At 40.2% G+C, this 13,488-nt stretch overlaps 1 protein-coding gene across 3 annotated transcripts in view; it reads right to left on the bottom strand.

Annotated features, from left to right (window-relative positions):
- Window positions 1-13,488, bottom strand: part of FAM120A (family with sequence similarity 120 member A) — a 116,404-nt gene that overhangs the window by 26,012 nt on the left and 76,904 nt on the right. For all 3 annotated transcript variants that reach the window (XM_012738519.3, XM_020289222.2, XM_076008481.1), the window contains exons 8-10: window positions 13,335-13,422; window positions 11,342-11,569; window positions 8,589-8,763 (exon numbers count right to left, since the gene is read on the bottom strand). In XM_012738519.3, the coding sequence (XP_012593973.1) occupies window positions 8,589-8,763; window positions 11,342-11,569; window positions 13,335-13,422 (491 nt within the window). The remainder of the gene's footprint in view (window positions 1-8,588; window positions 8,764-11,341; window positions 11,570-13,334; window positions 13,423-13,488) is intronic.

Below are 13,488 nucleotides of genomic sequence, written 5' to 3'. Positions count from 1 at the left end.
CCTTTCATTTACATTTGAATATCTTGGTGTTTAAATGTTAAAGGAATATTTAAAACATTCCAAATTCTCATTTTAAAGTTCAAGTCAAAATACAGGTACACATGTATATATACATACATGCTTATTTGTTTTTATTCAATATTTTTAGGTGTCAGATATAAAACCAGTAAGTCTCCATTATCAAACAGACCCTGTCCTTGGACGCACAATCTAAGGCACCGCCCCACCACAACGCTGCTGAGCTCCAGCACAGCTCTCAGCATCTGGAGGCTTCCTCAGCAGCAGCATCAGAACATACAGGATCACACCATGTGCAGGCCATCCCGTGAGCTGACCCCGCCTTCCCTCCTGTGATCCAACACAAAGGCTGCTTGGCCCCAAGAGAAAACAGGCAAAGTGAACTTCTGGAATGAGTTGTTCACGAATATGTTTCTACTAGATTAGTTTCTATTAGATTACTCCACATGTACACACACATCACACACACTCCATGCCATGCCACAAACACTTAACAAACAAACATCACATACTCCACACCACACCCCCCATCACACATACCACCCCACATACGTACACACAGCATGGGCTTAGACCGTACAACCCGCTTGGGGTTTTCTCAAGAGAGGTCTTCATACTAAATCTACCTTTACCTTTGTCATTTCTTTCTTTCTCTTTTGTTAGCACTGCTCTCACCTCTCTCTAATCATTTTCAGCAATTATTTATTTTATTATGTTTTGTTTTCATTCCAGAAAAAAATTGTTGGTAGAGGATTTTCATTCTCAAACTCAGAACCTTTAGGCCTCCACATATTTCATTCTGGAAGGCCCTAGGTTAAGTTAAGTGGAGGTCAGAGGTACTCACCCTAACTCTGGATGGTATTCTCAGAAATACGTATTTCACCTTCAGGGTTCTAATAGTTTTCCACACTCAGGCTCTGAGGGCCTCCTGTGTACCTGAATGAGCCTGGCCCGGTGCCATATCTCACACTCTACATAGCCCTGACAGCAACTCCTGAGGGCCGAAACTAGACTCATATTGATGGACGTGGCCAAGGCAATACTCCAGCCAAAGGCTGCCCAAGTCCTAGCAGGCCTCAGAATGGTACCGGGTAAGACTACAGATGTTGCAGGGATGGAAAAGGATTTGTCCTCTCTCACAGCACTGCAATATTCATGACAAGACAGCTCAAATCTAATTTAGGAAACACATGTCTTTATCAAAGTAAATAGACATGATTAACCCCAAAGGCTTCCTCCACAAGCAGAGGTGCTCTTGATTTGCCTTATTTTTACAATGTGCTCACCTGTTTTTAATCTAATATTTAGAGGTCTTATGAGTACACCACCACTTAATAGCTGTGAGACCTTAGGCCAATCATTTAATAGGTATTTATGTAGCCTCTCCTATGTGCCAGGCAGGGCTGAGACAAGGGGCAGGCAGGCGAGGTGGGGCCTGCACGAGTGCATGCCTATCAGTGAGGGTTTTCCTTAGATTCTTAGACCTGGGCCTGGTTCCAAGGACTGACAAAAGAGGCTAAAACCTAACTATGCAACACAACACTGATGATTAAACATAAAAAGCACCTAGCACCCCACAATATGCAGGGAGAGATCAGCTAACATTCTATACATTACTTACATAAATTTAATTAAAAATTAGTGCTTATAAAGAATTCCAAGGAACGTTCAATTTTGGGTTTGACAGCTGGCAGCCTCAAGGGCACCAGGGCTGAGCAAAGGAAATGGCTTGCCTCTGCTTTGCAAGTCCCTTGAAACAGGGCAGCTGAGGGCAGCCATCAGGGAGGAGAACACCTGCTGCTCCTACTGCTCTCTCGGGGCTGCTGGTTCCCCGAGAGAGCAATTCCCTTGCTGGTTCCCTTGCTCTTCCCAAGAGTCACTGTTGCCCAGGAGGGTGACATCTCAGTTCCCACAGTGTTGTTTGCTAACAGTAAGTAATCTGGGTTTTAATCATTTACAGTATCAGGGCAGAACTTAGAAGAGCATAGTGGTATAACACCATCTCTGTACTGGTAGTATTGTAGAAAAGTATGTTCATGCTGCTTTTGTATAATACAGAATAAGAAAATCCCAGAGGTCGCCTCATCTAGATGAGGATCTGTGAATAAATCTTGTGTTATCACCATCAACAAATATTAATCTCATCTTTTTTACTCATGGGAAAATTCCCTACTTCAGGAAGTAGCCTACATCTAAAACACTCAATATTAGACTATCTTCCTTAACTTACACTAAACCGGATTTTTACACTGACAAAAACAACTCTAGGGAATCAGTTTTTTATGTTACTAGAGGCTAAATTTACAATGCATTTTTTTCACAGAAAGAACCTCTTCAAAATAAAACAGGAGACTATAAAACAGTATCATAGTTAAGCTGTCAGTAAAAACCCAATGTTTTCCATCAGATGTTAATCAAGTTCTCCTAGCAGCGCATTTAACATATGACAACTAGCTACCTTGGAAATCTGTTATAATGATGACTTTGGGATCTATCCCAGCCCAGAAACAACAGACATGATTCATTTAGTAAGCCAATTCCAGCTGACTGGCAGTGGATGCCATAAAACCATATTATAAAGTATGTCTCTGAGCTCAGGGCCAGAACATCACCATGAATTAGCAATGCCGGTAAAGGGCTTAGGATGGGAAAGCTGCAACATTCATATATTCACATTCATAGGTGAGAAAAGGACGCAGTAAGAAGAATGGCTTCCAAGACAGTGGCTGACTAGACTTCTGGGTGGGCTGTGTGTGTATTTAGGGAGGAGCTGTTGAATTACTCGCTGAGTTTTCCTGGGGTTGTTACGAAAACAAACAAAAATAAGCAAAAACAAATAAAACCCCTCCAGATCCTTCATATCAGGTCAGAAACAGAGAAACAGATATAAAGACTATTCTTTCCTTCTCATAGAAAAACTGACCCCTAACTTCTAAGCAGCACCAGCATGTAGGCAGCAGGTGAGGTCCGCTGGGTTCTCCATTTCCTCACCCTGACACATCTGTAAGCACCTCCATAATTTTCAAAGGTAAAAGGCTGTGAATGCTGTTCTTAAACCTTCGACATCTGAGGCTCAGGCAGCCCACTGTCCACAAAAATATAAATGCTTAGTAGGCTTCAGGACATACAGAACATGGTATTACAGACATGCTGATACTCCTCATTCTCCCGCACATGTTATTCCTAGTGTATTAGAAACTCGAAAGTTCAAGGACGTATGACATAAATATTAATCCAAAAGAATAACATCACAGACTGGCCTGTCATATAAGTTGTCTTCCTAAACAATCATTTCTTGTGCTAGGTCTGAGTTTATTTATTTTTTATTAGCACAAATAAAAACATTTCTAAAGTAAATTGGATTGGGCGAGGGCTAGGGGAGAGAATCAATGTTCCCTCTGGCTTCTCTTGAGATGTTAAAAAGTACAAGAATAAATATAAGAAAATTTTCTATAAAAAGAGGACTCACAATCTATAAACTTGCTCCCTAATTCTATAAATTTATTTCATATGTCTATAATTTGTATCCATCTACTTTTTATACTCCTGTTTCTTTTACTTCTTTAATTTGAGGTACCGGGGAAGACTTGCTATAGGAAATGTGAGACATGAAAACAAAGACCAATTTTATTAAGTGGATGTTAATTTAAAAATGTGTAAATCACTGAGCTTTACTTCCTGAACTTTTTCAATCTTGAATTACAGCTGAGGCTACTCATTACATTACAATCTTTTAAAATTTTAGGCCTTGTACCCTGTCTTGCTTGCCCACAAATCACTGCAGCCCCTCCTGCTGACCCCTGGGAAAAAAACCCAGCTACTGGGAGCAACCAAGATGCATCATAGGGGAGGAAGCCACTAGGACACATAGCCTCCTCCACTATAGGAGTGCATCTAAGAAACTTGCCACAGTATCTGTATTTTCATATGGTGAAGGCCTCAAACAAAGCCAGATTTCAGACCCTGGGTCTGAAATTTATTCCAGCAGCAGAAACGTGTCCCTGGGGTCCACCCCATGCCAACCACAAGATGCTACTGTCACCGCAGATCACATCTGCATGAATCCGCATGTCCCCGGGTGTTAACAGAAGAGTCTGTGGGCACCACTGGAAGGGCTTAGAATTCCAAGGTGCATACTGCTATAATAAGCAAATACTCTGATGAATTTCTCAAAAACAAAATTATGGAACCTAGGGATAGAGAAAGGAGTGAAAAATAAACTGCCAGCATCTAATTCAATATGACTTTCAAAGGGCTGGAAATGTCTTAAAGGCCTGATATCCTACTTTAACCGTATAATGACATTAAAAATGAAACTCTGGTAAACCACATGAAAACTCACTATAAATTATGAACACTTCATCATATGCCTTAATCAAGAGACTAGATTTCTAAATGAATGTCTGAAATCTACTGAGAGTTAAATATTTTAAAACAACCCTTAAGGCTTCAATAGTTCACTCTGATAATAAGGGCATCTTGGGAAATTTTTTATTTTTACAGGGACCATTAACAGGAACGTACACGTGTATGATTCTGAAGCTATTTCAGATCACAAATTTCCCATTCAGAAATGGCTCCAGCAGCTGCGGGAGCACCTGGCTCACTCTGAAGCCCATGGGCAGAGGTCTCAGTTGCCAGACCACAACGGAAAGCCAAGTGGGGGGAGTTAAGACAACTCGTCATGGGGACCTGCCCTCCCAGGGCACTTTGTGGCTTATGGATCGGATCTTCTTCCACCGTGCCAGTGATTTCATTTAACCTATTTGTGGTCTAAAAGTGACCATAGTAAGTTAGACAACACATGTCAATAAGATTTAAATACAATCATCATCAACCAAGAACCTGAGAAACCTTTCAAAGTCAGCTTCCTTGTAGCACAACCAGACATTTTCCCCAGCTCATTTAGAGCATCAAGCAGCTATAGGATTCTTCTTAATAATGTTAAAATGTGTAACCAATTAAGACATATTTCAAGTAAAGAAGCCTAAATCAATGGTCAGATGATGATCAGAGCCAGTATTTAGTCAGCTGAAATCTAATCAACAGGTTATAAGGGAGGCATTTTAATGCAATCACACCATGCATATTACTAATTTCTCACACAAAATTTGTCTTGAGCAAGTTGAGAGCATTCAGGTCTCAACTTGAGACCTGATCACAAGAGATTCTCAGGACAAAACTGAGGAGAGCTGGTATTCCAATTAAGAGTGATAATCAGAAATGTATTACTGACATAAAAATCTTTTTATAGGATTGTTTCCTCCTCATGTAATACATTAGACAAGCTCAATTTTATCAGCTCCCCATAAAGATCTAGATTCTGAAGCTGCTCATGAAAATCTCACCCACTGAAATTACAGTACTAAGGTCTCTCAACTTTTAAACTCAGAGGTCAAATTTCCACATCTTCTCCATTCAGAGGCAATTTTTTATTTGTCATAGCACATTAATAACACATTTTTCTAAACAATTAATTCCAGGAGCTTAAATAATTCTGCCTAAGCAAAGGTCATCTGAACCTGCCCTTTCTTTGCCATTTAAAGGTTTCATACCTGTTTTGGTTCAGTCCACATGTCACTACCCTACTCATCTTTTTAAACAGAAACATCATACCAAACCTTCAGTGGCTCCTCATCTCTACAGAAAAGCCAAAACTGCAATTTGAAAATCACCTGAGCAGAAGAGAGTGTAATTTGTTTAGCGCTGACCTTTCAAAGAACCTCAGCGATTATACATACTCTCACACAAGTGAGTTTAATTTTCTGATGCACCACACTTTGGCTCTTCCTCTCCAACAGGTAGGCTTTGTACCTATACGAGGTGTGGTTCATTCTTCTACTGCCTGCTGGACAGACCTCTTAAGAGTAATACACAATAATAATAGACATAAGCTATTATGAAATCACTTCTAAAATCTCATTTACCATTGAAGAAGTATTAAATTACATTTGGTAAACGGCAGCCTTCACACCTCTTCCACGGTGGAGAAGATACCCATACTCCATGACAGATTCATCAGCTCAGCCCCAGTTAGGCTCTCATCCTTTGCTCACTGCCAGATGGCTCCCCTTCCCAAACCAGAGCTGAGGTATCCTTTCCCCCAGTTCTTCCTGCCTTCACCAAGAAAGGTGACCCTAACGTATGCAGTCCTCCTTCTGCTCCTCCCTCCCACCTACCCCCTACTAACATCAAATCCTTATCCAGAACTTTTTAATTTTTTCCCATTCTTTCTGTAAATTCATTTTATCTCTTCCCCACTAAATCCTTCCCAATGGTCAAAAGAATAACAATAACCAAACTACTCAGTCTCCTATCCTTAAAAAAGAGGAGGAGAGGGAAGAGGCGGAGAAAGGGGAAGGGCAGAACTCTCCCCCCCCCCCCAAGCTATGGTCTTCTCCTGGCCATCTCAGCCACGTCTCGAGAGAACAACCAGTGCAGAGTGCGGCCTCCAACCCTTTTTCCGCTCTCCTATGTCTCTTTTCTCCTCCACTTAGGTCAATGGCATTCTATCTGCTTGAGTCACCCCAGACTTCTCCAACCCTTCTTGTCTTTTCTTCCCTTGAAGGCCCCATTCCTGTGAGCTCTGACCCCAGCTGGAGTTGGCCTGGTCAGAGCAGGGTCACGGACAGGCAGACATCACTAAAGCTGTGGCCCTGCTTGGCTTCTAGCTACTTCTTCCACCCCCCAACCCCTGTGTGGTCTGTATACGTTGGCCCTTACAGTCTGTTAGCAGCACAGGGTCTCACAGGCCCAGCATGAGACCTCCCAACCTAGGCCCAAGACAGCTGATCACAACAGCAAGCACCATCAGCTGTGTGTGTGCTGCAGACCTGCAGCAGGGCCCAAGAAGTCAAGACTCCACTTCCTGAGCATGTCTGGCACTGCAGCACACTGATGATGTAGGAACACCCTGAAATTGAAGGGGTAGGGAACAGTCACATCCAACTCCATAGGCCAATACAGTGGCCACAAGGCCCATTTATAGTCAACCTTAGGTTATGATCACTGGAAACTCCTTGAGGAGTTTGCTGTGTAAAGGTAACCCTGTTGTTGGAACACATAAGCAAATAAAAAAAGAATACCTTCCACCATGAAGCCAGCACAATGCTCTGAAGCACAGGATGAATGGGCTGCAGCAGCCTAAACATCACAGGAATGGGATCAGACAGAGCCTGCAGCATAGGCATGCTAAGCCCAGGAGAAAAAGGAGCAACAGACAAAGAGGACCTGGGGGCCTAGTCAGGCCACAGGAGAAGAGAAGAGCAGTGACAGGGTGGGACAAGTGACCATCCTCTGCAAACAAAGTAATAAATGCCATTCTTTTGTGAGGAGATGAATCACACAATGTGAGACAACAATGCAAATATGTACAATTAAGAATGCCCTGGATCTTTGAGAAGAATGTCATTTATAACACTCTGTGTTCCAAATGGTATCTCCAGCCATCATGGAAGAAGGTCAAAGAGGGGAGCCCTGCAGAGCTGGCCTCACCTGCCAATGACATCACATAAGCAGCTCAGCAACTGCGCTCAAGGAGGGTAGTCAGAGGTGCTTCATTTTAAAACCGTATAGATCACAGGTTTGTTATAGTAATTGCAAACAGAAAACTTAAAGATCTGATGAACTTAGTTTAAAGTTGCAAAGTTCAGAACTGCACACGGTTGTGCTGACGATGAGCTTCACCACTAACGAGGCCTGCACTGACCCACCACACAGGCAGGTAATCTGTAACTAGCTTTGGTTTAAAGAACAATCTAGCAATTTACAATTTCTACAATTCATAATATTCTTATTTTAGATTGTATGTTTGGGGATCTTTTCCTACTAAATATACAGTTGCTTTTACATTCCTTATATTAGGGGATAAAATTACCTAAATAGAAAAGTATTATTTTCTCAGGATATTAAGCAGGCCCACTAGAAGATAAAGGAAAATGCTTTTGACCTCAACTTTGACCAGTTTTTTTAACAGTACTTTTCAGTCTTTCCACCTTCACCCTCCACCCCCAGAGTTGATCGGGTGAGTGCACACATCTCCGAGGACTCCAAGGTAAATCACTACAATCCTGCAAAGATCCACTTGAGTCCCACGACTTTCGCTATAGTTGTAAAGCTGCATGTGGTGGCACTCCAACAGCCCAGAAACGGCCCTTCAGAGACCTGCTGGAACTTTTCTCCAGAATACTGGCATTTTGGAGATAGCAGATGTGCATAAAACCTGAGCACAGAAACACACTCATCCTGATTACTAAGACATGGTAATTACAGAAAGTCACGGCAATTCAGGACTGCTTTCAGGTCAACATTCAGTTTAAAGTGTAAGCCTGCAGTTTTATTATTTTACTGAATAAACATCATTATTGGAATATTACTGAGGAAGAAAGTCTGTGGCTTCTCCTCCTTTTCTAAGAGCCTCTACCTGGCTTACTGCCCCCGATGACGGCCCACCTGCTTTACATGGAGGCACTTGGGGTCAATTCAGTCATCATTCTTCTAAGGCTTTAGAAAATGCACAAGAGATTACGAGGTACCGAGGAAAACAAACAATGGATTTTTACAGTACATACATTCTGGTGGAAGTCTGTTCTTTCTAAAAGCAAGTCTCTCAGTTTTCTTTCTGCTTTCTGCCAAACTAAACAGGACTCCGTAAACATACTGACGAACTGGCCTATAGAGCAGAGCGGCCGGAGGCAGGTCCTTGTTGGCTTCATCTTCAATAGAAACAGCAATTTTGATTTCACCCTTTGCATGGAAGAAAGCAGAATAACATTGCACATTTTCATGTTGAATTTACAATAAACTCACAGAAATATACTGTATTATCTCCAGTTAATGACACTGCAATTCTATTACAAATCAATTGCTTAACAACTTGCCTACATCAAGATGTTTAGGAAGAGTTTATTTGGCAGGCTGTAGTCAAAGTGTATGCTCCACGAATCAAAGTAAAATCTACATTATGTTATGTTTAACCTGAAACCAAGAACAGAAGAAAACTACATAGAAGATCCAGAGCCTTTGAAACAATCTAGATAGATGGCATAAGACAACAAATAGAATAGAAAACATTGAGAACTTCCAACTTAAAGAGTCAGGATGGTCATATGCAATAAAATTTATAATTCTGAATGACCCATGTGTAATCCAAGGAACTGAGTATCCTGAAAATATAATGGTCAAATTTTCTTTACCAGGCTCACAGGTAAAAAAATATGCCACATCATATATTAGGCTTCTGCCACAGTGGGGCAGGTATTCAATAGATGTGTTCCCTAGCAGGCAAGGACGTGAACAGCTGCTAGGGCAGAAAATGAAAGCATACTACCTTTTCCATGTTGCAGGGCCAACACAGCAAGAACTGCATTTGGCTCAAGAACATGCTGCAAAGAGACAAATGACAGACTATGGCCTTTGGCAGCGCTGAGACTGTTGCCAAAATTCTGTGGTCACTTGTCTCTGATATTTTAAGGCATCAAGATACATCTCAAGATATTTTGCAAATAATTTTATTTATGTATATTCATAACATAAAAATACATTTATGATCTTCAATATCTGTTAAATTTACTGATGCATACTCTTTTAATAATAATTTTGGAACACCTGCTCTTTCTTTCATGTAAGTTTAATTTCAAAATTGGTGTTTTCCCTTATCCTCAGTATTTTCATATTCATTAATCTAGTAGCTATATATGTTCTAATAATCTCATCTAGGGAATATTTCTCTTAATATTATGATGTTTGATAAATCTCTACATTACCATTAAGATTCATCTCACTGCAAATGTCTCAGCCTAGATAATTTAACACTAGAGCTATTCAGCTCATAGGAAAAAGTATGCATTATAGTCTAACCTCTTCCTTAGTATACTGAAAAATTTTAAGTAGCATCTTAAAATCTGAAAAGACAATTTAAGTTTACAATTTTCAACCATAGCCATTTTATCAGTATTTGCCTTGAAATTTGTGAGAAATAAAGAAGAATGTTGGTACAGTTTACAACCCTCATGTGGATCTGACCAACTGTCCATGCATCAGATCAGGAGATCAGGCAGTATGGGCACAGCAGGTGGCTTCAGGGGACCTTACGTCTCAAACAGTCCCACAGGGAAAGGGTGTTGTCTCTTTACACGTTATTTTGAAAGATGTCTTCCCAAAACTTTGGTTCCTTAAACTTAGCAAAATCTTTTTCCCACAACAACTTTTCACTTACCCTTTATAATTTAAGTTGAACCTGAAAAATAAAATGTTTACCTTACAACCATAATCTGAAAAGTGATACTACACACATGGTCCATATCAAATAACAGATGAGATTTAGAGGCAATTACACTTAAAAAATAAATTAAAGGAGCTGAGTAAATAGTTTTGGCTAAATATTCTTCAAGTTCTTTAATTTATAAAAGTAAACAACGTTTGGATTAGTCAATTAACAGTTGAAGTCCACCTTGAGAGTACTGTGGATTAGGAATTCATTTTGCATTTACTGGCTCCATTTTACAAATGATGGATTATAGAAAATAGACAGAAAGGTCTGATTATGTATGCTAGTATAGATAGTGATGAAAACATGTCAATAATACATGATAGTAATAAACCAATTCTGCACGATAAACCTGGTCACTGAAATAACCTATTAAATTGTGGGTCTAGGGTTATACGTATTAACAGAAAGACCACAAATCATTGAGCAAATTTAAATACACATAGATGCATTGGAGACACCAAGATTAAAAAACAATTAATGCCATACTATATGTATATATTTAAGTATACATTTGGTAAGACACTAATAAAGTAAAACTATGACACTGTATAAAAAGATAATTGCACTTTCTGACTATACATTTAACAAAAATCCTATATTACATTTTTTTGCTATCAGCACTATTAAAATTGCACTCATGAGGTAGATGAACAAGCACAAATGATAAAGAAATCAGATATTTTATCTGGCATCAGAATTAAGCTTTATATTACAACATAAATATGGTATAAGAAATTCTGAAACTGAAATAAAAAGAAGAAAATTACAAGTTATATAACAATGTGATATATGTCATTATTTCATCAGAAGTTTCAAAAATATACTAATTGGAGGTGAAAAGTGAGACTTCACAAGTTACTTTTAAATTGTATTCACAGTTATAAATGTTCATCTTTTGTTCAATGTTTAGAAATGGGGAAGTGAATTGTATTTCAAATACTTTAGTGAGACAGAAAAACAGTTCAAAAAAAGACAAAAGAACAAAACACCCATAGGAATGACCACCTGACCTTTCAAATAATGGAAGCCACTCCAGGGCCCTTTTGATAATACCTTCGTCAGGACATGGAAGATGTAAGGGTACATCAGCCCCTTCTTGTGCCTGTGCTCAGCCACTCTCAGCACCTCAGGTGCAACAGGGGGCAGGGGAGGTGTGGTGATGTCCATGTGGTTCCTGGTGGGCATCGAGAGCAGGCACGGGATGGGCTGGACAGTGCCCATCTGGCTTCCCTTGCCTTCGGCTAGTTGGCTTCCTGAAGAGGCAGTGGATGAACCTTCTGCCTACAGAGCAAAGGGCAGGAGTGAGGAAAATGAGTTTATGTCACATTCCCATTCATTTAGAGTATGCTAGGTACCTGTCCACCTGCCAGACACAGAGAATAGAAAGACAAGTCCTATCTGGGATAGACCCAATTTAGTGCCACCCTAAGAACAGAGAGAGAGAGAGAGAACTCTGATTCAACCCTCTCCTTGGACAGCTTCTCACGCTGAAATGCCACTGACATTCACTGTGCCAGGAGACCAGGCCTGTTGCTCCCAGAGGATCCATGTCTCCTTGCATGCCCTCCATGTTGGAGGGTGGGAGCCTGGAGGACTCATCTCAGGAAGTGGCTCCAGCTCCCCACCTTGGTCTTAGCTTCTGCTGGTAATCCCCACCCATGGGTTTCTCCCTTTGAGACTCTTGTTAGCCAGCAGCTTTCTGTGGCTGCTAATTCCTGGGCAGCTTCACTATCTTGCCTGGCTCTTGTTACACAACTGTAACTTGTAGAACTGGGATTTCAATCCAGGCCTGACTCCATCTTGCTCTTCCATGCCACAGCTGGTACTTAAAGAACAAACAAAAACCCAAACTCAAGCTTTCTTTGTAGTCATTATAAAACCCCAAATTAATTACACACAAGCACAAATTAAAGCCAAAACCAAAATAAAACAAAACCCAAACCACAAGCTAATCCCATTAAAAACGATGTCTCAGATCTACAGATACTGACTAGTAAGAGGTACATGTATCATTAGGTGAAAACACTCATTCTGTGTCAACTAAGCACCCAAATGTGGAGTGTATGGACAGGAGAGCCTGGACCCCAAATTATTAACTTAGTGATGGACTACCTCGAGGCAATGGGACTGAAGAAAGAAAAAAAAGAAGGGAGAATACTATGGTCTCAATTGTCTGAATAACTGCTGTAGAACAATTATTTTTTGCACAATAAACATTTTTTTCTTTTTCAGAATAAATGTTGGCAATAAAAATTGCTTATTGCTAGCCCTAGCAAAACATACATTTTTCTGTTTTGAAACAAATGTATTCTTTACAATGGTATGGAATTAATGCTTAATTTTATCCTTTAAAACACAAAGTGCCAAAACTAGTTTTAAGAAGAAAAACTCTCTATTGTTTTCTACAATCTCCATTTAAAAAGAATATACATGCAAAACAACTCAAAATGCTTTGGAAGGTGCTTTGAAAATAACAGGTATTCACAAAGGATTTTTTTTTTGCTTATTTACAGTATAATCATTCAATAGTAAGACTATTCAAGAGCTATAGATGAATTTCTGATATTCAAGAGATCTTGAATACAAACCAACCTTGGAGACCTGCTCCTTTTTGGTGATCAAATGTGGCAGACACAGCTTTGAAAATTAAAAAGATATTTATAGAGATTACTATCAACAAGTAGAAGTGAAAAAAAGGGGGGAAATGGAATTTAATTTCCATTTTTAATGTCCACCCCCTGGGTGATCTCTCAGTTAATCTTCACAAAAACCGGTAAGAAATGAGGGCTCAGGAAGGCTCTAAGCACCCTGTCCAAAACAATGCACTGAGCAGACAAGTGGGGAGGGATGTGCACCAGGTGCCTGCGATGCCAAGAAACAGGCTGGCCAGGGCACAGCTCTGACCTCTTCCTTCCCCTCTCATCCCCTTTGTAAAGGTTTACATGACCTGCTTAAAAGAGAAAGAATGGATTTTATTTTAATTAGTTACAAATACAACATGCTTAAAGAGTCAGAACTTAAAGAATAAAAGGCACAAACTTGCTACCTTTGTTTGGTCTCCTGGGTCTCCCCGTGCCTGAGGCTCTGAGTGGCTTCCTGTCTTCTCCCAGCCAATCTTGTTCCCGCTGATATGGCTGAACATAAAATGAACATGATTACTGTCAACCACTTTCTCAAACAAGCTCACAATGATAAGGGCC

Source organism: Microcebus murinus, chromosome 12, assembly GCF_040939455.1.
Source record: "Microcebus murinus isolate Inina chromosome 12, M.murinus_Inina_mat1.0, whole genome shotgun sequence".
Taxonomy (NCBI): Eukaryota; Metazoa; Chordata; class Mammalia; order Primates; family Cheirogaleidae; genus Microcebus; species Microcebus murinus.
This window is presented reverse-complemented; position numbering and strand designations above follow the sequence as displayed.